Source organism: Lagopus leucura, unplaced genomic scaffold (genome assembly GCF_019238085.1).
Source record: "Lagopus leucura isolate 7727_CA_CO unplaced genomic scaffold, USGS_WTPT01 Super-Scaffold_100047, whole genome shotgun sequence".
Lineage (NCBI taxonomy): Eukaryota > Metazoa > Chordata > Aves > Galliformes > Phasianidae > Lagopus > Lagopus leucura.
Genome location: NW_024962293.1, coordinates 3,287,063 through 3,314,618, shown reverse-complemented (window position 1 = coordinate 3,314,618; position 27,556 = coordinate 3,287,063). Strand labels below are relative to the sequence as shown.

Genomic DNA, 27,556 nt, shown 5'->3' with positions numbered 1-27,556 from the left:
CACCCTCGGAACTGAACTACGCATGCGCCGATAGCGCCACAACACTACGCATGCGCCAGCACTGTAATACGCATGCGCTGGTCTCAAAGCTGCAGTGTGCTTGCGCCTTAGAATTGCACTAGATACGCATATATCACCACATCACACTACGCCTCTCGACGTACGCGCCGTTCTCCACTTAACACTACGGTTGCGTCTGTCCCGACACTGCACTGCGCATATGCCCGACCCGTAGGAATGGCACTGCGCATGCGGCAGTCCAGACACAACAGTACGCATGCGCTCCTCCCAACACGGCACTACGCTTACGCTATGTCGTCATTACGCATATGACGGGCGCAGGCGCCGCTGGGATCTAAAAGGGTCCGTTTCCGGTACGGATTCGGCCTATAACCGCCCGAGGGACGACAACAGACTCAAGACATTTCCACGTGGCCGCGCGCATGCGTCGTGCTGCCCGCGACACAAAACGGACGCAGTTCCACGGATTGGTCACGCGAGGGCAGCAGAGACCGCGGAGACATCATCTACGACGGGATTGCTTGGGGACCTGCCAATCCGGAAAACTTCTGCAAACCTAGTAAACCTGTGCTGTTTATGAAGGTCTGTGAATAAATAAATAAATAAATGATCGAATCGATGTTGCCAGGTTTTTATTTTTTCCAGTGTCTCTGATGATGAAAAAAGCTGGTATCAATAGGACAGATGTGTGCAGTGAAGCCAAGGATTGTTTGCAACAATTAGCAGAGCAACCCAAAAGAACCTAGCAACTTTTACATTAGCAAACTATTAACAGCTTTCGTACCTGGCCTCACCACTCTGAGATTTCTATCTTCAAGATCAGCATATCCAACTGCAAGCTAACCGTACTACCCTAACAACCCACCACTCTATCGCGTCCCTGAGCACCACACCCGAATTTCTACTCGCGGCAATGTACTCCTCCAGCCATGTTCATAGCTGGTGTCCCCTGGCAGCCAGGAGCTGGTTTCAGGGTTCAGTGAGGCACAAGCTCTCTCCTTTCTGCCACAGCCAAGCTAGGGCTACATATCACCCCCCACCTCCACCCCCAGCCTCAGAGGGTGACCAGTAGTAGAAGGAGCCCCCCACAAAGCGGCCTTCCCAGTACCACAGGGAGGAGGCAGTTTTCCTGAAAGGCTGAGAGCTAAATAAAGGCAAGGCTTAGGACAAACCAAGGCTGACAGCTACTTTTTTCTAGCAGAGCAGGAGGAAGATAGTTGAAAGCTCATAAGGAAGCTCTTTGCCTGATCATAAATGCAATCTCTGTCAGCTCCAATGCTAAGAGAACAGGGTTGCAGCTGCCTCCACTCCTATCCAGACCTCAGCAGTTGGGAACAACCCTGCATGCTGCAGAAGACCACCCCAGAAACTCCATCCTCCCCCTGCACTACTCACCCCTGAGCTCACCCCAACATCCCAAAACTCAGAAGAAGCCACTGCCAGCATTGTTCTTGAATATGTATTTTTTTACTGAAAAAAAAATCATTCATAAATTAACAAATACAAAAATGTACAAAGACATGGGTAAATAAATGTAATAACATAAAGGATTGCTTTGTTGAGAAGTGTGTGTGTGTGTGTTTTAAAACACTTAGTCTTCAGTGCAAAAAATGTCCCCCGGCACCTCTTAAAAACGTAACAGTAAGCTCAATAAGCTCAAGAGCAAGGACAGGAAAGACACACTATAGTCTGAAGCCACTTCCGCTGGTGAGCAACTTCAGCTTGTGGCTGTTGCTCACACGTTACCTTCCCTAGACAAGCAGAGCTTTACAAATTTACTAACAGCAAATCAAAAATAAATACTTTTCCAAATTAAACTCCTATGGCTTATTAAAAATAAAGTCAGCATTGAACATGTCCTGCCCTCCATGGGACTGTGATACTGTGGTAACATGGAAAGGGCGAACAAGTAGCTTCATTGGATTTCAGCTGTAATATGTACGAGTTCTCCTTGATATGAGAATTTCTACATCATAACAGCACATGTGCTTGACAGTATGTTTTTAACAGTTACACTTACTATAAAGTATCTGACATATCTAATAAGATTAACAGTGCACATTTTAAGGTATTCCACATTTTAAAAAGGGAGAAATTCAATATAATTAGAACAAAAACTATGAACAGGATGTTGCTAAAGGTGAAATGGACTCTTATGCCAACTGTACAGTGCATTTCTGAGCAGAGGTAACATCTCACTTTGTTCAACACAAGGTGCAATGGAGGTCAGATACACTTCAAAGGCTGAGGATTCAAACAAAGGTAGTTAAACACCTACTCACACACACGCATGATTTCCTGCAGTAGTGAACGTAGACAAGTTGAAATACATTCCTTGTTTGAAGCACCATTAAACAAAGAAATTTCTAGCAACATCTCAAGATTAAAGAAATGAGGGTTAGGGCAACACAGGTTTACCATCTGAAAAGGATCATGTGAATTAGAGATCAAGATTCAGAAATGGAAGTCTTTATTGCTATATGTGTCATAAAAAGCAAATCCTCACCTCTGCCTATAAATAACCACGCTGAATCCCCTTAGGAAGTGACTTTAAAGCACATGTAAATTCAAAGGATTTAAACCTAAGGTTCCAAACTATCGGCACTTTTCAAGGGCAGGCTCGCTGTCCTCTCATGCTGGCCAGTTAGATCTGCAACACCAGAACTGTTTTCTAACCCTCATTTTCCAGATACAGGTTAGGAATGCTCTGGGCAGTCACTCCCACAACAGATGCATGTGGGGATCACACGTCCAAGAAAAGAATGTAAACTATGAACAGGAAGGAAAACTAAGGTAAACAATGCAGTAAGTTAAAGTACTTCTGAGATTAAATACTCACAAGTGCTTTGTATAAATATAATTTAAAACACAACCCCCAATATATTTACCTTTAAGTTGGGGAAGTCCAGTAAAAATGACTGTATACATGCTGTGTAACCTACAGACTGACTCAGGGCAAGAAGGGGATGGGACAGTCACAGCCCAGTCTGCTGCAGAGCAAGGATGGGGGCAGAGGATTCCAGAGGCTGAATGGGGCACCAGACCAAGCTGTCAGGTTCCTAGTCATCAAGCTTGCATAAGCTGAACTCACGTGTCCTTCATCTATCCCGTACCGGTATCTGCAGACAGCCTGTCCACCAGCTGCACTCCTGCCAGTGCTTTCAAGTAGCCAATAGTGGCAACCACATCACTGGGTTCACTCACGGCTTACCTAATTCTCTTCCACAGAACAACCCTTAGATCCCTTTTGCTCCATATGAGGATGGCAGGGACTAGGTGAGCCCCCAGGAGCACAGAGCCATGTCTGCCATTGTGTTGTGCAGAACAGGTGGTGGATCCCATCCCATCCAGCTTCACACTGATCTGCACAGTATGTCACAAACATGATAGAAATATTATTTTCTCTTCCCAGAAGGAGCCACCTCCATGATTTCTGTAAGGAGTGACAACATAGTTGTATTTCTTACCTGCTGCTTTTAATGCTGAGGGCTCTGTCCCACAAATATTAATGCATATGCATAGATTAAATCATGCAAGCATTCTCACTGGTGGAGTAGGGAACAACTTGCACACATACAGTAATGCACACACAAGTGCGTACAGAACTCAGGACTAAGATGAGTGAGTGACCTTATGTAAACCTCTAGCTTGGATTCAAACCTTAGAAGATAATAAAAATGGGCAATTTACACAGCATATTTACATTTACACTTCTTTAAGAAGCGATTCTGATGTGTATACTTTAAGCAGGTCATTTAAAAAAAAAAAAAAAAACACAGCACAAACGTAGAAGAATGGTACCAGAAGTTGTCTGGTCTCCCACCAGGGCAGTTCCAACTGCATTGCTCCCAACACTTGCCAGAGGAAAGAACGTGCCCTAATTGAGCCCGGAGCTGAGGATTGCTGGAGGAATGTGAAGATGAGAGCAGCGGCTCCAACAGCTGTCCTGAAACCCAGAAAGCAAATGACAGGGAACAAAAAAGCCTGTGGAGCTCAGCACATGAGGACCGGGTAGGGCTGGGCCAGCTGGGACAATCTGTGCACACACTTTCAGCCTTATATTCCAAAATACTGTGATCCTTCATTAGACAAAGTATTTTGTCCTCAACAACCCTTGGAAAAGAAAGTCAGGTGTGATGTTCTCTTGTTGAAGGGCAGAACAAAGTTATTTTCTCCACTTAATATTCAGTTACCAGAGCCAGCTCTGGTGTCAGGTTGACAGTGATGTTCTTATACAAGGCATCATATGTGACATTAGGAAAGTAGTTCAAATTATTGAGGCCATCCAGAGCTTGCCTTTCTTTTGACTTCCTCAGCAAGGCATACCTGTTCAGAGAGAAGCAGAGGCCCATGAAACAATGTCACATCGCCTTCTGTGAATTCCTGGCATGCAGGCATTCCCAGCATCACAAAATTCTACACTTTAATAAAGACGCTGTTTGTTCTCCAGTTCTTGCCCAAAGTCTACCTGGGCTCAGGGAAAGCTCCAGCTCCTGGCTGAGGTGGAAGTCCTCACCATTTTTAGGAAACCGGATCATGCACAAAAGCAGATCTAAGGGTGTTAGTCTGAGTGATGAGAAAGGAGATGAATTGTATTTTGGGGAAGGAAACTGCAACAAGAGCAGCTTCAACCAAATTTAGAGGAAACATGATTTAAAAAAAACAAAACAAAACAAAACAAAAAAAAACACAGAAAACAAAAAAACAGCAGTCTGGTGGCAGGATAGGACCCAGCCTCCACCCTGCAGTACAGCTGTGTTGACACCTAGCTGCACTCAGGGCAAGGGGATGCCAAGGGGAGTTGGAGCAGGAAAAGTACTAAGAAACAGATACGCCAGGAGGAAGAAGGAGGCTCTGGGTCACAGCAAAGGAGGATGCGCCTAAGCTAGCTTCAAAGACCTGATAGCATCAGGAAATGTCAGCATAACAAAATGTTTCCATGGGAAAGTGGTAAGGTCACCCTGCTTAGGTGGGCAACACCATGGCAGAAAGCAGGAAGGGCAGCCTTCAGAGGAGCTGCAGGCACACTAGGATCCCCTTGCCTTCACATTAATGTGTCAGAGCAGTCCCAGCAGCAGTTTGTCTCTCGTCTTCTTCACAGCTTACAGTTGTTATTGCCCTTTAACAGCTGCAAGGAGCCCTGTACATACTGTAAATTTCACTAAGGTCTCAGGTTCCTTAAGAGTAATAGTAAAAATCACTTGCCTTCCTAGGAACTGCACTTCTCCTCGATGATGGTGGGGAATTGATTTGTATCTCCCTGTGTCTCCTTCTGGTCGAGTCACTGAATAGCCTGCATACTGCACTCTGCATTGGAAAGGGAAAGAAAAAAAGTCTACTGTTGCACATGCTGTGCTGTGAACACTGCCACCATGTACAATCAGTGCACTCATGGCTTCTACAGCAGCTTTGTCTTTCCACCAGGCAGATACACTGTGCAAACCCCCCACCTCTGCCTATGCTGTGCCAATCTCAGCACCTCAAGGTACCCAAAGATCAGCTGGGGATTGTTTGACATCACCACCATGGAAAACTGCAAACAAAGCTCATTATTTCACAGCCAGTCTTCCTCAGTTTGTTTTCTATCTGTAGCCTGCAGTGCCACCCACCTGGACCTATGTCACCGTCAGCCAGGCTGGCTCTGCCCAGCTCAGTTGAGCACAACACAGCAAGGATACAACAATGCTATGAGTCTGATGCTGCTCCTAGCACCATGCTCAGAAATTTGAGTTCTTGGAATTTCTGTGCTCCACAGAGCTGGCGGCAGCAGCGTGTTGCACAAAGCTCTGTTGCTACCCCATTACAGGGTTGCAGGACACAGGCAGAGACATACCTGTTCCATAAGTCGTCATCCTCGCCGCCCCAGCCCCAGAAGGCATTGGGGAAACCATTGATCTTCCAGAACTGCTCAACAGTCAGACCGCTCACCCCACCGAAGAACTCATTATAGGGAAGCCTGAGCAGGAGAGAGAGGTCAGGACCAAGGCATCAGCCACCACATAGCCCCTGCCAGAGCTATGAGAATACTCTCCTCCATTCTCCTTTTAATGTTTTACTTTACACTCCTGCCTTTGATAAGAAAATCTAACACTGCTCCTTATCTATTGCTGCAGTGCAGAGGAAGAACAGTGCTTACAGGTACATGTACTTGTCCAGTTTGGCAGCAAAGTGTCTCGGCATCTGTCCACACCCGTAATAGTTGCGGTCATTTTCAGGTATGTGGTCCACATCATGGAAAATGAGACAGTCCCAGTCCAAGTCCTTCATCGCTTCCCGAAAGCCAACATTGAAGAGCATGGCACGATTGAAGGGCTGAGTACCAGCCTAGAGAACAGAACAGAGGCACCTTCAAAGGGAGTCCCATGCCATGCAAGGGCATTCCCACACAGACTGAGGGAGCTGAAGAGCAGTCCGATCCCCAGTCCACTGCTCAGAAAGAAGTGATATCTTGAAACAGACAGATTAGTGGGATTAACCAAAGCTTACATACCAGGAACGTACAATAGCAAAAATAAAGATGTGAAAATTACTAGTCATATACTTGAAAAAAAAAAAAATTAACAATCTTCACTGGCTACTACCCAGAAGAGCAAGGACAACTAAACAAGAAGGCATGTCTACAGAGTAGATGAAGCTGTATAGCTCAAGCAACAGTTCATACGCACATCAAATTACAGCCTGATGTTCCACATTAGTGGAAGCCCCCCAGAGATCACATGGACCAGAGCTGAGCACATCCTTGAGGCCCAGAAGATGCCACAGACACACAAAGGTAATGTGGAAACTGAAAATGCCTGCTTCAAAGATGTCTTAAAAAAAAAAATAATAACAAACTCCTCAAGTGTAGTATTTTCAAGAAATTTGAATGTCTGCTTTATTTTTTAGATTAAAAGCAGTCATTTTGGGACAACATCTTTGCCAATTTTAAGATGGGACAATTTAAACATTGCAACATTAACACCAGAGGTTCAGAAGTTCAGATCTAGCAGGGAGTTCCCTCAGGACACAAAACAGAACTGTGCTGGCAAGCTGCTGCTGCACTGACACCAGAACATACTCACCAGCGCTGCCCATCATGACCACTTACTTGTTCCACGACATAAAACGCAAACTGTAAACGCTGACGCTGCAGCATTGGAATAAGGTGCCTGAAAAGGACTGGAAGATGCTCATAGCGATTGCGGAATGGGATCAGGATCGCCACCTGAGGAGGAAAAAAGCTCATGCTGCAACCCAAGAGCAGCTCCCTGCAGACCCCAAACCAAGGAGATGCCTGCTCGCACAGCATCAGCACTGTTCTTCCCTGTATGAATGAGTTGACTCCCACGTAGGGCTGGGCAGCCTGAATGCCTTCCCACCCCCATGTCAGGGCTCTGGTATTCACTTCTGGGGGAATTTCTGCTGATCCTGCAAGGCCTGCAGCCCCCATCCCTGTGCCCCTGCCCAGCAGCACAGAGGCAGCAGCAGGACAGCTACACTGCACTGTGCCACTCCCTCTGGGTAGATTCCCTGTCACCTCTCCTCCCCAGGGAAACTCCTTCCCACACAGGACAGGAACATGCTGGATGCTCATCAGTGGGAACCAGGTGGGCAAATTCCTTGCAGCCTCTTTACAGCCTTCGCAGAAATCCAAAGCTGACTCATGTGTCATTAACACAGCCATCAGCAGCAGCATTTCTTCTGCAGCTGCTGCAGTCCCACCTCCCAAGAATCCTCACACCCACCACTCTGCAGCACATCAGATACGTAGATTCCAACATCCCCAGTACCCCATTGCCCTGAGGTGCTCCTCAGTGCCCATTCACCTTCCAGCGAGGCAGGCAGTCGCTCGGCTTCCAGTGGCCTCCCAGCTTGATGGAAGGGTCTTTGGAGAAGAACTGGTGGATGTCCTCCATCGTAATCTCGCTCATATTTACATCAATGGGGCCCTCTGGGGAGGTGGCAGGAGGAGGGGGTCAGGAACTATGCGGTGCCTGCCTGGCCCTGCCATGTCCTCAGCACCAAGCACAGGTGGCTTCTTCCGTCCCAAGACACTGGGGACAACTAAGGAGCCATTTTCCCCTTTTCAGAAACATCTACCTTGCAAATGCTAATTTTCCAATTAATATTGCCTATGCAGGAGCATTACTCCTATATACTGCACCCTGCAGCCTGTGCTCATTTTGCAGTCAGGGAGCTGGAAAAGGGCTGCCCAGCTTCCTAACTGCCTAGCAGCACACAATTCCCCTTTTGTTCGTGTTTACCAGGCAATAGGCAAGCTTCAGGAGGGAGACACGCCTCCAGTGTAGCAGGAATTAATATCTGCAATCATGTAAAAAAAAGATTTCCCAGGAAGGGACAGTTCAGAACAAATCTATCATTCATCCCTGGAGCACTGTGGGGTAGTTGGGACAGAGTTGAACCAGGGTGCTGCAGAGTGCCATAGTGTGCTGTGCCATGATAGGTAAGGGGCACGGAGCTGCTGGGCACGCAGAGTACTCACTCATAGAAGGGAGCCTCTCAGGACAGGTGTGGTTGGGGAAGTACGTAAAATCTTCAGGAAGAAAAGTTGTAGCTTGCAGAAAGGTTTCATTGTGATTCAAGTCAAGAGGATAATCTGGAGAAGTGGGGAAAAAAGGAAAAGAAAGTCTACACCAATTTGCCTGTCCACCATTAGCAAACCCCAACACCTTGAGCACATTCCTAGTGTCACAGGGGTGTCCTCATGAGGCACAAGCCCCTGGTTTGGCACAATGACCCAGTGCCACAGGTGCAGCCTCAGTGCCTTGGGTGAAGCCATGCCAGAGAAACTGTCAGCTTCCTGATTAGACTGTTGCCTTCAGGCATCACAGACAGGTCAAGGCAAAGGGGTGCAGTGAAGAAGAAGCTACTGCATCCTGCAGGGCTCAGGAATACAGGGCCAGCATGGAGCCAGATGCGGATCACAGGGTTCATGCTGAGCTTCTACACCCCAGCAGGCCACAGCCCATTTCTCAAGCATTTCTTCCTCCACTTCCTTTCACCTTCTGGTGAAAGCCCCTGAACTGCTGGCACCTCCAGCTGCTTTATATCTTTGCACAGTTATGAAATTCCACTTTCTATGTCTACTCAATCATTAACTTTGTATATGCAGCTCCAGCCTACCACAACTTATGTTCCCAGCACACGAGAAGTTTCCTTTCTGTAGTAATGCATCAGCTGTCATGGGAGGATGCTGCCTCTCCACTTTCTCAGCCCTTTCCAAGGGCTTTGTCCCTGCAGCAACTACCTTATCCCAGGCAGCCCCATACCCCAAGCCCACTGGGACACTGGAATTCATCACCTCCAACTCCTGCCCTCTCCTCCCTACATATTAGTGATACTGTCTAGATTTTAATAAACAGATTCCCATTAAGCTCATACCACTGCAACATGCTCTCAATGCTTAATTTCATTGACAGAGTGAAACTCAGCTCTTGTTCCTTGCGTGGAGTGCTTTGTTTGTTGCTGAAACATGACAGGATCTTCCTGGCTCACTTGCACAGAAATTTATTAATGCATCTACTATAAAATGCTTAAGAAGTCATAAATTACTTCTTCATTTTAATAACGGGGCAAAAAACACAGCAAACCATGAATATAGCAGGCAAAGTAGAAGGACTTTGTCCTTGCAGCTGACCACTCTGTGCTTTGCCACCTTGCCATTCAGTACCAAACACCACATTTAAGCCACCTGCCTAGAAATTAAAGCTGCAGGGGCTGGAAGGCACACACATCCACAAGCCAGCTCCATACAGAGATGCTGCCTTTCATTGCCTCACTGGGGATGCTCAAAGAACATTAGCAGCTTCCTGCCCACTGGGTGCTGGGGCAACCAGGAAGGAGCCAGTTTCCTCATGCCCTGAAGCCTCTGCTGCCTTCTGATGGCTTATTTGCCACGTGGCCTGCATGCACGGCGTGGATCCCTCAGCTCTCACACAGCGAGAAGACTTACATCACCGGATATACACAGCATGCCCACAGAGATCATGCTGAGGGCTCTGAAAACACTCAGAGAGGAAGGTGCTGACCCAGTGTTAGCACCGTAGTTGTGGTCACAGGGCCACATGCCCTGACAGACGCTGCCACAACCACCTGCTCTAACCTCACAGCCAGGGGAGAGCCACAAAAGGCTGGTGTATAGCAGATTAGAGCAGAGAGGTTGTCCATCCACATCTGCAGAGCTGCTGTCTGGGCACAGCCAGTTCTTTCGGCAGCAGCATTTCACTGCCCACTTCATAGAGTTGATGGCCAACTTCAGAGGGCTCAGACCCTATGACAGCCCACCAGTTAGAGGTTCACATCACCAAAGCACCCAGTCTCCTTCTCTCTAGTTTGCAGCAAGCTCCTTCCTCAACAGGCATCTTCAGCTGACATTTCCAGCCCCAAACTGAGCAGGAGGGACACAGCATTTTATAAATAATAATAAGAAAACACAACCCAGGAAGCCATCCTGACCTTTAAAGCTTCCATAGCTCTAGTGACACACTGCAGACTCATGCTGCAGCTCAGCACATGGAGCCAGCAGCAACATGACTGCGGGTGACATGTGGGTGCCAGGAACGCATCCTCAGTGTCACACCTGCTAGCCCCAGCTCCTGAGCAATGCCTCATGCCACGTTATATACAAACAGTACACTTCTGTTGCTGCACTGTATTTACAGCAACACTTGGAAGCCTTTCATTAACTGTATGTTAGGGGTGGGAATGGCCTGGGCTGCCTCTTGGATCCCAGTGCTCTACCCACAGTCTGATCAAGGGCTGGTGGCAGCTCTCCAGCTAACTCATTGCATTCACCCTGTATTGGGGAATGAAGGTGATGAGCACAGGCTCCTCCATGTGTGATGCCAGGACTCTGTGAGCCTGTATAAGCCCCAAAAGTTTTGTTTGTTTTCTTTTTGTTTGTTTTGTTTTTAAATCTGAAAGCTGATTATAGAATGGTTTGGGTTGGAAGGGACGTTTAAGATCACCTAGTTCCTGCTAAAGGGTCGGAGTTTAAGTGTTTATCCTCAGAGTGATTGAATCTAACATGCTGATGTGCCTGGAAAGCAAAGAGGCTTGCAGCTCAATATCCACTCATTTGAGGCGTATCAAGACTTACTTCTACCCTTTATTTAAGTGAAACATTTGAACTAAAATACACACACATATAAAATAGTCAAAACTCCCACCCTGCATTTATCAACATAAATTATTTCCTTCAAGGAAGAGAAGTTGAGTTCAACCTTATTTCCAATTGAAATGGAAGTTTTAATTAGAATAATTGTTAAAGAAATACCTGAGTCATTCACACTGCTGTTCCTCTTGGCATAGGCACTGCGGACCACCTGCTCATACACCTGAGCTCCTATTGTTCTCATGTTTTCACGAATCATGATACCTTGGGCTTGCATCATGAAGAGGTAGGTGTTCACTGCAAGAAAAACAAACATATTTCCATGAGCATTACCTGTTGTAAGCAAGTGAAACACAAAACTTTTGAATGCTTTCCTACTGCCCTGAAGCTCCCTGCTGCTGGCACAGCTCTAGACCACACACGCTGGGGTGACCCAGGTTCCGTGGAAGTCATGGCATGGGCAGAACACGTTTGCAGCCAGTCGATGAGCTGACCCATCAGCCCAGTTGCCATTGGTGTCAGAGGTTGTATTATGTCTTCTGCTGTGTAAGGACAGGCATTTAATTCAGAAGTGAGCCAAACTAGTGCCTCAAAACAGGATACATAAACGTGTCTTCTCCTGCTGTCCTCAGATGAAACCCTCCTTCTGCCCATGTCCAACTCAGTGTGTTTCCCATATAAGTAAATATCTCACTCTATAGCTTAGGTGCTTTTTCATCAGCCTGCTGCAGCCTGCCCCAGCACACTACCACTATAGTACCAAAGGGCTAGCAGCAAAAAGAGCTCATTTAATGCTTCCTCCCAGCCCCTCCTGGCCTATCCACTGCCCTTCAAATGTGCCAGTGATGGAGGTCACAGGAGTGCATAACGCAAATGCAAAGATTGAAAAAGATGAATTTGCCTCAAAGTTTGTCAGAGTGTATTCCCCAGCAATTCAGCCTCTTCCTGCCCATGGGATGGGTGACACCAGCACAGCAGCGAGCAGGAGCTGGAGTGTAAAGAGCAGCACAAGGACTAGCAAGGCACACCTCCACCTTAGCCATCACAGTAAGGATTCAAGGCTTGCCATTTCCCTTTCCAAACCCCTAAAGGAAAAATCACAAGACAGGGCACAGCCTCTCCTTGTTTGCTCAAGGCAAGCCAGAGAATAGTTAGAGCTGCTGGAGATATGTACCAGCACCAGGCTGCAATAACAGCAGCCAGGCCCCACCACGTTTGCACTTCACAGCTCACACAGGGCCAGAGTCAGTGCAAAGAACAGCTTGCTGATGCTGAACAAGTCATTTAGCTTTCTACTCCATTATGCCTTCTATTCACTACATAAAGTGACATCAGATTTGGCGAAGCATGAAGGAATGGAAGAGACACAAATCAGCATCCAATCCCCACCTAATTTAAGGAACAGGGGGGTTTGTCCAGCGCTGAATGTAGTGTTTGTTTTCCCCATTCCCTAACGGGGGAGATGAAGCATGGCCTCACAGGAGCCCATATGACATGACTTGCTCATTTTGACTTTCATGAAATTGCAGTGGGAATCCTTAACAGATTGTCACAGCCATTACCACCCTCAGGGGAACTCAAGTGAAAACAAGCCTGTCTTTGTTCCAGGCAGCACTGCCCTCTCCAATGTTCACTGCTTTGCTAAGAGGGTCGGAAACCATGCACCAAAGACCCCCCCAGGACCTCACTTCCCCAGCTGATGCCATGGACCCCACACTATGACCCAGTGCCATTATACACACTCATTCCTGTGTCCCAGGAAATTACATTTAAAACACATTATTTGTAACATATCACTCTTTATACCCGCACAGTGCCCAAATCAGCTCAGTGCAGCTGCCAGGGCTGTACTCAAAACCACACAGGCCCACACTTCCCTTGGCTTTTGATTGTAGTGGGAGCAGACTGTAATTGCATAATGCACAACTCAGCTGCCTCCAAGGCCAGAGTCACAGTGCCATCAGCATCATTGTCATCATTGGCTGTAACCATGGCCCCTGCTCTGGGAGCAACATGCATGGCTGAGCCAGGTTTCAGCTAGAAAACAGCTCTCCGCAATGCAAGATATGGCTAATATAATCACATCAGACCACATGGGAAATTACACTAGCATTCTCTCTTTATTCAATTTGAGCACACAGCACTTCAGAGCACATCCACAGAGTGTTTGCAGCCAGGCTACATCACAAAAAGCTGCACAAGGACAGGAGGGGATCTCAACCACCATCAGGAACTCTCCCCACCCCCACCCCCACCCCCCCTCAATGCATTTCCAGAAGACCCTCATTTATTCACATAGAAAACAAGCAATATTCAAAAATCTGTTTGCCCAAGTGATTGAGGTAACATTATTCTCATTAGTTTAAGGGACAAGCCAATCTTGCTGGGATGACAGGGTCACAGCAGCACCCAGAGACCTGCACCCTCCAACCCACACCTCAGTGAGCATACAGAAGGGGTGGGGGGGAAAACTGGTACTCAACAACCCTGGGACAGCAACATCAGAGAAGTCCAATTGCAGAAATAAGCACTGAAGTCTTACCCTACTCATTTATTAGCTGGTATTTTCAGAGCACTTCTAATTAAGAAACAGCTGGCTCCCTCATGGAAAATTAATTTCGTTGTGATAACACATACAAGAAATGACAGTAGAGCAATTTCTAGCACAGCAGTTTGTTTGGGAGAGTGCTGAGCATGACCCAAGCCAGCTGGAAACACAAGTTTGGGTCTGAGCCGCTCAGGCCCTGTTCCTGTTCCCAAAGGACCAGACTGACCCCAGCTCAAGGACAGCAAGGTCCCAGGAAGAGGGACCAGATGGATGCCAGCACTGTGCCTCCATAGTGGTATGAGCACCCAGGCTTTGAGGAAGAAGCAGTGCATCTGTCTCTGTATGGAGATTTACAGTTTTCTGTCACAGTCAGCACTGAGGAGTTGCTCGGGGGTTCCTTTCCCTCCGGATGTAACAAAACATATGGTCAGCCTGGGCCCTGCCCTTGAAGCAAGTGCTGGAACAACAAAGCAATAAATTCTCACCACACACACAGCTCATTTGGCACCAGGAGAGCACATAAAGCACTGGATTCATACAGCATCAGACACTTGAGATGAGAAGGAAGATCTGGAAAGCCCCAGGGCACTGTCACAAAGCTCCTCCAGCAAATCCCAATACAGCCTCATCAGCAACATAAAGCAGTTTTCAAACCACACTCACCTTACACTCAGCCTCTAAGGAAAAGGTAGTTACGATAGACAGAACCTCTAAACACATTAATGAGGAAGATGGGCAGCACAGCATCCCATGGATAACATACCAGGAGACCTAAGGCTCCATTAGCCTTCCTGCGCAGCAGCACTGTATTCCCAAGTATACAGTGCCAGAACAATTAAATAAGAGGTTCTGATTAGTTTTGTATAATTTAATTTTAACACCAACACTGCAACTTATCCCTTTGCCTATAAATAGCACAGTAAGGAGTTACTTGATAAGTTAAACGGCTTAAGAATTAGCAGGGCAGCAGTACCTATCCGGTAATTACAGAGCAGTGTTCCCAACCTGGCTGGTTACCAGCCCTCACATGCACCAGGCAAGGGGAAAGATCAGAAACTGCAGTGGTGTTTGACCCAATGTTTGGAGTTTGCATCTTGAAGTGGTAAGAAAAATTTTAAAAACCGTGAAGCATGAGGAAGCCAGATTATTCTAACAGTCCCTAGGTTCTTAATCTAGACATTAAGAGGGCAGCTTTACTGGTAGAGCCCCAGGCCATTGTTCACTGCCTGCTCCCTGCACACACCCCATGGGATCCACTCCTTGTTGACTGTGGGGCAGCCTGCACAGCAGGCCCTGATTTTCTAAGGACACTGATAACCGAAGGCATTTGTTAGCTTATCAAGAATCAGGTAGCCTTGGCATACCAAACATGTTTGATATTGTTTCTCTCCCAGAGAATGACCTCATTAGAAGTATTTCATCCTGCTATCCGTTAACTTACTGAAAGCTCACCAGAGCCATCCCATCGTACGTATGGCCTGTGTGATGCTTTCCTGGCTACCAGCAGGGTGCAGAACACGGGAGTCAGTTTGGTGAGTCCTGTCACATGCTCCTAATAAAGATCAGCTTTTGTCACCCGCTCCTGTACTGCCCCCTAGAGTGCCCTAACACCCAGGAACATCACACTTGCCAGCAGCAGTGCTGCTCCAACAGCATCCTGAGAAACCCCAAAACCTTAGCCCAGAAGCAATATGAGTTAAGTGCCCCAGCATCATAAACCAAGTTTATACTAACCTTCAGTGTTGGGAGCAATGCTCTGTAACAAAGTTACATATTAATCTCAGTTAAGCAGCAACTATGCTGTTGTTCTGCTTATAAAGAAGCAAAATTGCTTCTTCACAGGTTTTTGGATATATAAGGTAAAGTATTCACAGTTAGACCGACAGTCATATATAGACTAAAGAACTCATCCAATTGGTGAAGGAGATCTCTGGCTGTGCAGCACTCCCTCGCGAGAAGTAGCCTAGGTCCAAGAGATGTCCTCTCTTCAGTGGCTAGGCCTTACACAAGCCCAGGGTAGCTCCACCCCTTCTGGGACCGTGGGGAGCACAGGCACAGTTTCCTTGTGCCAGCGACACCCCTTCACTAGGTGCTCAATCATCAGTTCAAGCAGTGACCTAGCAGCTCCTCTACAGCTGTTCAGTGAGTGAGATCAGCAAGGGATAAAGGGGGCCTGGTTCAGAATCAAGCAAGGGGCAATGGGAACATTGCCTACAAGCAAAATCTCAGCCTGTGAGGGACAGGGAGCTTACAGCTGCCACACGCCCATCCATCAGGTTTTGCTGTTCTATACCAACAGGAAAAAGAACTGATACAAGCTCAGCCTGGGGCACACACTGTGAATCATAGAATCATAGAATCGCAAGGTTGAAAATGACCTGCAAGATCTTCTAATCCAACCACCCTCCCATTCCTATTAGTACCACAAGCTACTAAACCATATCTCGTAGCTCCTCATCCAGACGCCTCTTGAACACTGCCAGGGACGGCGACTCCACCACCTCCCTGAGCAGCCATTCCAGTGCCTGACCACCCTCTGAGAGAAAAAGTTTCTCCTCATGTCCAACCTAAACCTCCTCTGGTACAATTTCAGGCCATTTCCTTGGGTCCTACTATTTGCCTGGGAGAAGAGCCAGACCCTTTTTCATCACAACCCCCTTCAGGAAGTTGTAAAGTGCAGTGAGGTCTCCCCTGATCCTCCTCTTCTCCACACTAAACAATCCCAGCTCCCTCAGCCGCTCCTCATAAAACTTGTGCTCCAGACCCCTCACCAGTTTCATTGCCCTTCTCTGGACACGTTCCAGGGCCTCAATGTCTTTCTTGTAGTGAGGAGCCCAAAACTGAACACAGTACTCGAGGTGCGGCCTCACCAGAGCTGAGTACAGGGGATGATCACCTCCCTGCTCCTGCTGGCCACACTGTTTCTAATGCAGGCCAGGATGCCATTGGCCCTCTTGGTCACCTGGGCACACTGTCAGCTCATGTTCAGCCAAGCATCAACCAACACCCCGAGGTCCCTTTCCTCTTCACAGTCATCCAACCACTCATCCCCAAGCCTGTAGCGCTGCATGGGGTTGTTGTGGCCAAAGTGCAGAACCCGACACTTGGCCTTGTTAAACCTCATCACATTCACCTCGGCCCAGCAATCCAGCTTATCCAGACCCCTCTGCAGGGCTTCCCTGCCCTCAGGCAGATCAACACCACCCCCCAACTTGGTGTCATCTGCAAACTTACTCAGGGTGCACTCAATGCCTTCATCTAAGTCATCAATGAAGATGTTAAACAAGATGGGCCCCAGCACCGACCCCTGGGGGACACCACTTGAAACAGGTTGCCAGCTGGACTTAACTCCATTGACCATCACCTGTTGAGCACAGCCCTCCAGCCAGTTCCTTATCCAACGGGTAAAACTGTCCAAGCCACGGGCAGCCAGTTTCCGCAGAAGGATACTGTGAGAGACCATGTCAAAGGCTTTGCTGAAGTCTAGGTAGACTACATCAACAGCCTTTCCCTCATCTACCAGTCTGGTCACCCAGTCGTAGAAAGAGATGAGGTTGGTCAAACACATCCTGCCTTTCATGAACCCATGCTGGCTGGGCCTGATCCCATGGACGTCACGCACGAGCCGTGTGATCTCTCCCAGGAGGATTTGTTCCATGACTTTCCCTGGCACTGATGTCAGGCTGGCAGGCCTGTAGTTTCCCGGATCCTCCTTACAGCCCTTCTTGTAGATGGGGTATGGATGAGCTTCCCATAATCCCAAAGTGTCATCCTGCTTGTCCTACACTGGGACCACCCCTCATCACCTGGGGACTCTTTAGTTGCCAAGAAATTGCAGAGTACAGCTCCACAGACCAAATGACCACAGAGGGTGAGCACTGGGAGTGACACAAAACTATCATCCCTCTTTCCCCACAGAAACTTGAAGAAGGTCACACAGCAGCAACAGGTGTTTCCGCAACACACACACCTGTTTACCAGGGATCTGGAACACTCATTAGTTAATAGAGGAAGTAGGGCTGCAAAACAAACAAGACACACAGACTAAGGCAGCCTCCCCACCATACTCCTGCTCTCCCTCTGCAGCACTTCCAAGCTCCATGCTGTGAGGGAGCAAACCAAGAGTTGTCCAAAAGGGATCAGCAGAGACTTGCCAGCTAGCTAGCAAGCCTGCTGAGGGCCTTGAAACACCAAAAGTAGCCTGAAGTAGGTTGCATGGAACTACAGACACAAGATACGCAGTGTGCTTGCACTGGAAGAGAACCAGAAGCACAGGCATCTGCTATTTGAGAACAGTGCAAGTCAATTCACCTCAAAGCAGAAGCAGTATCTCTTTCCTCCATAGTAGCCATCAACTCACCTCCATGCTGCCTACTTTCTACCTCTCAGATCATACTCATGGTCACCTTTACAGAGCTGGAGCCATGCACCTGCAGCTGCCTCACTTCTGCAGAACAGCAGAACAGAGAGAGGTTACTGGAATATACATACATATTTTTCTTAATAACAGTGAAGATTATTTGAATAGCCGGTGTATTGTAAATTGTTTGCTTAACACAGTTGGGATACCTTTTCCCACAGTGAAGGCAGCACACACATTTACAGCAGTGACTGCACACACAGGTACAAAGCCACCAAGAGCACTGACACCTCCTGGAACAACAACAAAAAGATAACCTTGCAAGAAAGGGACAGTTATTCACCCAGAACCGCTTCCCCTGCTGGTTCAGAGAGACCCTGAGTGCACAGTCTATCTAACAGAGGATGGAAAAAAAGGCACTGAACACACCTCTATCCACTTGTATCAATAATTCTATCCTTTCCTGCCTGCACAGAAATAAATACTGCATGGTAGGCTTGATGCTAGCATTGCATCCAACACTGTGCTACTGCCAGGGACCTGGTGGCAAGTACAGGCCCTTGGGGACTCCAACACTTTCAGCTCCCAGTTCAGAGCAGTTGGGTTTGGTGGGGCTGCCTGTGAAAGCTCTGAAGAATGTTATCTGCCACAAGGACACAGCAAGCTCACAACAAATATCAGCTGCTCACATAGAAGGTAGAAGCCTGCGTGCCAGCAGCCTGCAAGCATGAAGCTTCACATATGGGAAAATAGTTTCAAACTGAAAGTGAGAAAAGGAGAACACCCTCCCTAAAGTTCATCACAACACTGAGCAATTATCATCTCCGTGCCCCTGCATCCCTATCACTGGGAACTTTTCCTATCTGATTTCATATTTGGTCAGTGATGTCTGATACGTGCCTGCCGAGCTACTGGGTTTCTGAAACAGAAGCCATGGGGCCATAGACACATGATGGTCTTGCTCAGTAGCTGGACTCCGGACCAGCACATTCAAGGGCTTTGATTCATTTCAAATAAGGAATGAGCTTAGCCCTTCATTAAACACATAGCATAATCCACCCAAATCTCATTAGCCAAGAAGCTCAGGGCTTGTCTCACTAGCTGCAGGTGACATTCCATCTGTGAGCACAGCCCCACCAGCACCAAGCATTGGACACAACGTTCACCCCTGCTGCTCCAGCACTGTCTCATGAACTCAGGGCACAGAAATCCATAAGCTTCTTTTGCAAGGCTCCCTAAGTAATGAGGGGAAGCAGCCCTGAGAGGTGACTGCAGGACAACAATCAAAGCACTGCCCTGGCAGGAGATACCACTGACCTCAACCACAGGAGGAAAAAGAAAACAAAACACCACAGCATGGGCTAGGGGAGACCTGCTCCTGAGGACACAGCAAGTTTTTATTTGAGCCAACAGAAAGTAAATAACACAGGAATCAGCACAGCTACCACCTACCCCAGGTACCAGACAGGGATGTGGGACACACTCAGCAGCAGGGCTGACCCCAGAACAGCAGCTCCTGCTGAGCCCATCAGATCCCTGCTGCATCTGTGGCTCCCAGGCTGCATGCAGCAGCAGCATGTTCCCACAGCCATGGTGAATTTACCCATGCAGACACATCATGGGCCTTCTGTCAGCACAATTACCTTAAAAAGCTCAGGCATGGATCCTGAAGGAATGCAAAGAATTAGAGAAAAAAAAAAAAAAATAGGCTTAATTTATGAATAAAGGAAAAGAGTAGTGGCTTTAGGCACAGTCCTAAAGCATGTTTTCAGGCAATGCAAAAAACAAAACAAAACAAAACACAACCTTCACAGGATTTCTAAAACAGAAGCAAATATGAGATCTCCTTTAATCAAATGCTACACAGGAAGGCTCAGCAGAGAAAATCTGTTCCTGAGCATGTGGTGCAGCTGGTGCAATAGAAATCATCTTTTTGGCATTTGTATCTTCAACCAGAGTCAAGAAAGAGCTGCCCGCAGAGTAACAATGCATGATAAATGACATACAGTTGAGCACTGCAGGGGCATTTCACTGCTTCAGAGGCTGCTGCTATAACAATCTTCTCTGACTCAGCAGCTGAAAGGGATGCTGGGAAGGAAGCACCTTAAAAAAAAAAAAAAAAAAAGTCATGCATTATTAATATGAATGCTGGCAGCAAGATACCAGTTGGAAAAACACTGAAGGGGAAAAAAACATGACTGCAGAACAAGAGACAGAGCTGCATGTGTTGGAGCATTTCACACCACCCCAGCAGTGGGCTCTGGTCAGGTTGGCTGCCACTGCCTTTACACATGCTGCTGGAGCCATAGCCAAACACCCTCCCCCAGCTCCTTAAGACTGGGAGTTTGGGAGAGGGACCTCACATGCACAATCCCCTCCAGATGGTTGCTGCAGTCCCAGATGGAGTAAGCAAACACAGCAAATCTTGGACATAGCTCAGGTGACCTGACACTTCAGTTTGGGGTTTACCTGCTCTGGCATATGGCCCTTCTATTTGCCTGCGATTCATGCATCAGCCAATACCTTTTCTCATTTGTTTTCTGGGTTGTCAACTCGCACTGACTAAGCTCCGAGCCCTGCCACCTGCATCAAGTCAGCAGCAGTGATACAAGACAAGGGGTCCTGGTGTAACATGCCGAGCTGTTTGCATGACACCACACAGCTCAAGCCCAATGCCCCAGTGATATCCCAGGCACCATGTGCAGGAGCACTGCAATGCTTTCCTGCTTTCAGAAGTAAAGTGAATCAGTTAATTCCTGCCTACCTGTTGCACTGCAGTATTTGTTTTCCTGGTCTATTCTGTATGCTTTGTTGATTTTTTGGTTGCTGTTGTTTAAGAGCCCAGAGGCACCTTGCCAACATCAGCAACCATGTAGCTAATTCCAAATCCTTGTGCAAGATGCAGCATACTCACAGCCGCTGGTGAAAGAAGGCCCTACACCCAAGGACTGCACAATTCTGAGGGCAGACACTGTGCCTGCACGGCAACCCATTAGACCTTCAGCAGGAGCACACTGTCAGCACATCAGAGCATTTAAAGCTCCAGTGCAGCCCAGTCTTCAGCCTCTCCAACGCAAAGGAGGCAGGCAGGTGCAGTGCCAGGATTGAAGAGACCCTTCTGACTATTTGTTTGCTAATAGTTTTCAAGAGAAACCAATCAATAAGCTTGCCATAACTCCCCAGATATGTAAACAAGCCCTGGCAGAACAACGCCCACACCACAACATGACAGCAGCACAAAGGATTTTTCCACCATGTTTGCTTTTTTCCTGTTAACAAATGTGCAGAGACGCTTTCCATGCAGAAATACTCCAGTCTTTACATCTCAGGTCAGGAAGACAGAGAGAGGAGAGTACAGCTCTGCAGGCATTGCACAGCATCAGCACAGCAGCATGCTCCCCTTGCCAGGCAGGGATTCAGCCCTAAACCAGCACCACATGGCTGCATCCCCACTCAGCCAAGTGCTTCCAGCCAAAACACAGTTAAAGCAGCTACTAACCCCCTTGCAGTTTCTCTGTATCTGGGGTTTGATGTTGGGGCTCAAACCAGGCTATCATACAGCTGCAGTACTATTTACAAGGACTGCCACAAAAGATTACTGATTACTACAGCTCTGACTTCATACAAAGTGTCCAGTCACTACAAACACAACAAACCTGCCACAGCTCACTTGATCAGTATAGGTTTAAACAACACCAGAAAGACCCAGAAAACTCTTTTTGTAAGTGAACACAGGGCTCTGTACTCTCCCTGTCACTCGTGCCTTGTGCCCAAGCCCACAAGTGCATTTCCCACTCTTCCTGGGCCCAGCCAAGCAGCAGATAGAATGTCTCCAGAGCCATCCTCCTGCCATGCACTTAACAGCACTCTCCAGATTTCGGATCTACCTTTCCTCTAAAAATAATAGTGGCTCTGAAGCAATGCTAAACACCCTGTGTACAGCTGGAAGAGTAGCACGGTTAGGATGGTACTTCACAGGTATCATAGTTGGAAAGATTATCATGGTGAGAAAGAAACAATCAAGGAAGAAATGCTCAACCACACCCGAGGATCTAGGCTCACAGTGGAAAACTCTAAAAAGGAGGGATCTCCAGAAAAAAAGATCCTTCCCCAGAGGTTGTCAGCCCTTAAATGGGGTCTAGGAGGTGTGGAGCCTGTTGATCACACAGCTGAATTGCCTTCACCTGCGCTCCCAGGGCTGACCCAGTCCTTGCCTCAGGCGATCAATCACTGGTTCAGGCCATGACTCAAGAGTTCATATACACCCTGCCACTTGCCAGAGTGCTAGATTTAACAAACACAATTTAACATTCTCTGTTAAAACATATATCCAAGATTTTACTTTTTAAGGAGAGGTGAGAGCCTCAAAACACACATTAACCACACTAATATACTGATGCTCACAGTGCTGCCAGACAAAAATACAGCCAGAACAACCTGAACGCAAAGAAAAGCTAAAATGAAAATAAACCTCACAAAAACAAACTAGCACAGTTTTTGTCAAAGTAAACACATCCTATTGCAATACTACTACTTTAAAAACAAAGCTGGTGAGGAAAAGGTTTATTTTGCCCTGTGGAGTTTTTCTCCTGGGTTTGCAGTCTCAGTGCTACTACAGCGGGGTTCTGCAGAGCTGATGCCATGGGGTCCACCTTGAGACCCCCATGAGTTCAGTGCATGCAAAGACCCCATACACTGTGTGGATATTAAAATGCACCAAAACGGACAGCTTTGACAAGCAAGGGACAAATAGCTCCGCATAGCCTCAACTCCATTCCCCAGGGGAACACGTCCTAGGGGATGCTGGCAGAATTCATGCAATTAAAGAGCACACCTGAGCCAGCAGCTCAAGGTACAGCACAGCAGGACCAGAGGTCTCCTCTCCATCCTGAAGCTACTTGAAGCGACTTGGAGCCTGTTGAAACTAGATGGCTTCCCAAGCCCACAGTGGTCAGATTTCCTGGAAATCCAGGCTGGCAACACTTTTGTTTTAAGTGTTCATCCACTGCATATCACTGAAGTTCTGACACAATTAATTCACAGGAATTAACCTAGAAGGCTTTGTGACTTTCACGAGTCATGCTCACTATAGCAATTGGACACACCAATACAATGAGAAAGGCGTTACAACAGAGATGTGATGACAGAAGGACAGCATGATAAAAAGGTGCTATAAAGGAAGGGAAGAAGATTGCTCACCTGTATCAAAAGATTCTAGGTTGATAGGGGAAAGCCTCACCAACAAGCAAACTCCAGAAAGAAATCTTTCCCCAGTGGCAGTGAGCTCTTAAACGAGGTCTAAGAGAGGTGCAGCCAGGCTCCACCCCTTCTGCTCACACAGCTGAATTGCCTTCACCTCTGCCCCCAGGGCTGACCAGGTCTTTTCCGTTGCCATACACTCACAGAAACAAACCACTGAAATGTGAACTACTCTCGCATCACATATTTAATCCAGGCCCCATGCTATTGACTCGTGCCCTGTACAAAGGTCTGGAGCAATTCCCAATAAGCTTGGAGGAAGTAAAGCCCAACTCAATTACAGCTTACCTACAAAGGTAACAAACTTTCACTCAACTTAAATTCTCTGCACTACTTTCCTAAAACAGATTCGGGAAAGAAAAATACTTGCACAGACCCAATTTCAAAAAGATTTTAATAAATTAAAATAGAGGCCCCAACTTCTGAAGAAGGAAAAATTAGAAGCAGCCACCCGTGTACTAGGCCTCAGACCTTTCTCTTTCCAGGTATCTGGTGATTACCTGCAAAGGGTATTAAGGGCATGGTTTAAGAAGTTCCTACTGGTGATGTGAGAGTTATCAAGATGAAAGAGAAGTACAAGCATCTTGGAAGTCTTGCACCTGGAAGTAGTAATATAGAATTCCCTTGCTTTCCTGGTTCCTGTTATACAAGCACAAAGCCAACAAGGAAAGACACTTTTAGTAGATTCATATGGGTCAACTGTAATGTGAAAAGCCATGACAGCCAGAGAATCTTACCACAGCTCTTTGAAGCACCAGCAGCCCTCTGAATGAATTCCAGGAGCACAAGCCTCCCAAGTTCGATTAAGGAGAAGCAGCTTTTAGAGGCAACGCCTGTGTGGCAGCCACCACTTGCACCTGCATCCTTCCAGCCCAGTCTCTAGGCTGCAGGCAGAGTTATCGAGCAGGCTGATCCCTGTCAGATCTCAGGGAGGCCTTACTTATTCCAAAGATTATTTCAGTGCAACTGCTCATAACTAAATCAAAGCCTGCTCCCAGCCCCATGCAGCTTACAGCCCTCCACATCAGACAGGCTGCAGCATGAGGAGCAGCCCCCCGTCCTCACGGGACAGAGGCACAGTAGCAGCCCCGCGGCCACTGCATCTGGAACAGCCCTACCTGGCCCTGAGCTCAGCCAAGAGCAGAACAACTGGTGCCTCACAGAGCTCGCAACAGCCACAATGAGACAGACCTGCATAATAATCCCGTTTGCACCAGAAACTAAAGCTTGTGAGCACCAAGGAACAGTGTGGGGCAAAAGGGGACCTGGCTGCCTCTGTGCAAGCCACTCAGTGCCCAATGGCTTCCTAAGAGGACATTGTAGGCCCAGAACCAAGGACATGAGTTCTTGCAGTGCAGCTTGAAGAAGGAAACAGTCAAGCATTTTATTCGTGTTCTATTTTTTGTTCTGTTTTGTGTTATTTGTGAAGAGATGCTGAATGCTGACATTGGATTGCTCTGTAAAAATCTGTGGTGACAAAAAAATTCAACTTCATAGGTGAAGCCTTGCTTAGGGACGTAAGTGAGGAAACACCCCAGGCACAAAATTAGCCAGAGACACACAAACAGTAGTCCCAAAAGCTCTAGGCTCCCAGTAGGTGCCAAGTGTAGCTCCTGCCCACAGGTGCTGAGCTCTCCCACTCATGCCCTCAATGATTCCAAACAAAATTCTTCCTCATGTTTCCATCATGCACAGCAAAGACTCAAGCAGTCAAGGGTAGGCCACTGCCGCTCAGCCTGGGGCACAGGACAGCAACATGTAATGTCGATGGGGAAGTGGCACCTGTTGGCATCTGAGCCAGGCTTTACCTACAGAGCACCAAGAGCCTTTTTACTGCTTCTCCAGCCATCAAGCATCTCCCTCCATCAAGCTCCTCACCAATATGCTGAGACAGCACCTAGAAGTGCAACTATCCCAGTTTTCTCCTGGCACTGGGACACAAGTACTCCAACACAAACCTCAGCAACTCCACAGCATTTTCGTCCCAACTCATCCCCATCCAGAGCCTGCACCAGATGTTATGGACACCTCTGCTCTCTACCAAGGTGACTGTGTCCTCACATAGAGAGACTCTGCACATCCATCACAGCCACTAGTTCCCACCTGGCCCTAGGACAGACTGCCCTCAGCTCTTCCTGCTCTTCCACAAGCCAATGGTTGCTGTAGGAGCACTTTTTTCATCAGCTTAAAACAAATTAAAGACCCTTAAGACTGATTCAAAATCGTACACAGCTTCCTCAGCTTCAGGTCTCATTTATTTGGGCTATTTTTTTAAACTAAGGAATGACCAAGAAGTGGGATTAATCACATCTCAGCCTGCACTGGGCTCTCTGCAGACAGCCATCCCAGGGCTAAGGCCTTATACCACGTCTGGTACTTCCCCCATCACATACCATTTGCTCAATTTATTGAGGTCTGCAGCACTGTTCACATCTTATGAGGACAAATAGCTTTTCTTTCAAGTTCTCTTTACCATACTGGCCTAAAAATCAAACTGCCTGCAAAAGCAGCAGGATGACGAGCACAGCTGCCCCAGGAACACTGGTCTGGGCTACCACAAACTGATTGTTTTTGGCTGAAAGTTGGAGGGGGATGCAGGGAGAAGAACAAACAAGAGCCAGACCTTCTGACTCATCTATCTCCCTGTCAGGTGACAGAACAGCACTAACATCCACATGGACCACCTTCAAGTCTCTACTTCATCTCTTAGCATCTCAGATGGTGAAAGTACAGGGTGGAATGTGAATGTGCTAGCTGTGGTCCAAGCAGGGAAAAGTTCTGAGAAGACAGCTGGTTTTACACCAAATTTTATATCCTATGGCATCTCCAGGAACGCTGCTCAACCAGAACAGTACAAAGTGGATGAGACAATGTAACACCACAGCTCTCAGGACAGATATCTGTGTGCCCTGCACAGGACCCTGGGATGCATCTGTGGCAGCACAGCCACAGAAACACCAAGCAGCACTTGGGGGGTGGGGGGCACATGACATCACCTGTACAATAACATCCTCAATCAGATGCATGAAAGCCATTTGACCACTCTAAAGCCAATCCAAATGACAGCTGCCAGCGCATAAGGACAGCAAAGCCCTGGGCCACCAAGCCTCAGGCCTGGGACAGTAGTCCCAGTCAGGTCACCCTGAGAATGAGCATCCCTGCTCACATACTTCACATACTAACAGCACCCCACTCTGCCCTGCAAAAGGCTCCCAGAACCCAGGGGCACCAGTGGGACATGCTCTCTAAATAACGATCACTTTAAGCCACATTGAGAAACATGCATGAGTCTCCCAGTAATGTCCGAACTCAGGACGGCACGAGCAATATCAATGACATTTCAAGGAGAAAATTCCATTTGCAGGATTTTTATTTCTTTTAAAATAAATACCCTTTCAAAAGAATCGTCACTAAGCGCTGACTTGAAGGCCACGCTGACCGTGAGCCTTGGCTTCTCGCAGAAACGCGATACACAGTGCAAACACAACAGTTGCTTTCCCAGGCATCAGTATCCCCGCCCCCCACGAACGGGCACAGTCCTGCAGGCAGCGGCGCGCGGTGCTGGCCATCTCAGCAGGCTGCCGTTCCATCCACCCTTTAAGTATAGTATACAGAAAAACAGCGACGAGTACCCATCTTTCTAAAATACATAACTCTCATCTTTCTGTTTTACAAAAAAAAAAATAAAGTAGGGAGTGTTTTGATCGCGAACACTCAGACGTCTAACACATTGCCTCTTCCCAAGTATGAGGCAACCGGTGGGCTTGGGGCTATCTTCCCAGCTCCAACGAGATCAGCGCGTTCGGATCGGGCTCCGTCCGCCAGCCCAGGACAACCAGCCCCGGCCCGCACCTTCCGTGAGTCACGGGAACGACCGCGCGTGCCCACGGCGGAGGAACGAGCCCGCTCCCACGCACACATCCAACGCGATCCGGGGGGAACCCCTCCCCCGATCCGGGCTTTTTCCAACGCCAGCGGCAAGCGGGGGCGCGTAGCCCGGGGCCGGGGCAGCGCAGAGTGGGGTACCAAGAGCACCGCACCCCGCTCTGGCCCTCGAGGAATGCTGCAGCAGCCGTTCCGCATTACTCAGCATTTCGAACGGAGAAGCTCCTTGGCTCCACCACTTACCGATGCCCGGCGCCACATAGACGAAATAGAGGAAGGAAGAGGACAGCGAGAAAAGGAAGAGCACGGCCAGCAGCGAGCGCCGAGGCAGTAGCCGCCAGGCACCGCGGGGGCCGCGGGGCCACCGCAT

The 27,556-nt window shown here is 47.9% G+C and overlaps 1 protein-coding gene across 2 annotated transcripts; it reads right to left on the bottom strand.

Annotated features, from left to right (window-relative positions):
• Positions 1 to 1,508: 1,508 nt before the first annotated feature.
• Positions 1,509 to 27,556, bottom strand: B4GALT5 (beta-1,4-galactosyltransferase 5). 2 transcript variants are annotated; one of them, XM_042884847.1, is made up of 9 exons: positions 27,430 to 27,556; positions 11,297 to 11,431; positions 8,504 to 8,617; positions 7,827 to 7,951; positions 7,109 to 7,225; positions 6,158 to 6,345; positions 5,855 to 5,977; positions 5,227 to 5,328; positions 1,509 to 4,347 (listed from the first exon to the last, which is right to left on the bottom strand). In XM_042884847.1, exons 1-9 carry the CDS (start codon positions 27,554 to 27,556, stop codon positions 4,200 to 4,202), a joined length of 1,179 nt encoding a protein of 392 aa, XP_042740781.1. In that variant the 3' UTR covers positions 1,509 to 4,199. The 2 variants fall into 2 exon arrangements, with proteins under 2 accessions (XP_042740781.1, XP_042740782.1); XM_042884848.1 differs by lacking the exon at positions 27,430 to 27,556 and adding an exon at positions 20,049 to 20,130.

Coding starts and splice junctions, on each gene's coding strand:
- B4GALT5 (XM_042884847.1), bottom strand. CDS start 27,556: ATGCGGTGGCCCCGCGGCCCCCGCGGTGCCTGGCGGCTACTGCCTCGG. Junction 5,329..5,854: donor GATGACGACTTATGGAACAG/GTATGTCTCTGC, acceptor TTTCCAATGCAG/AGTGCAGTATGCAGGCTATT. Junction 4,348..5,226: donor GAAGTGCAGTTCCTAGGAAG/GCAAGTGATTTT, acceptor CTCTCTGAACAG/GTATGCCTTGCTGAGGAAGT.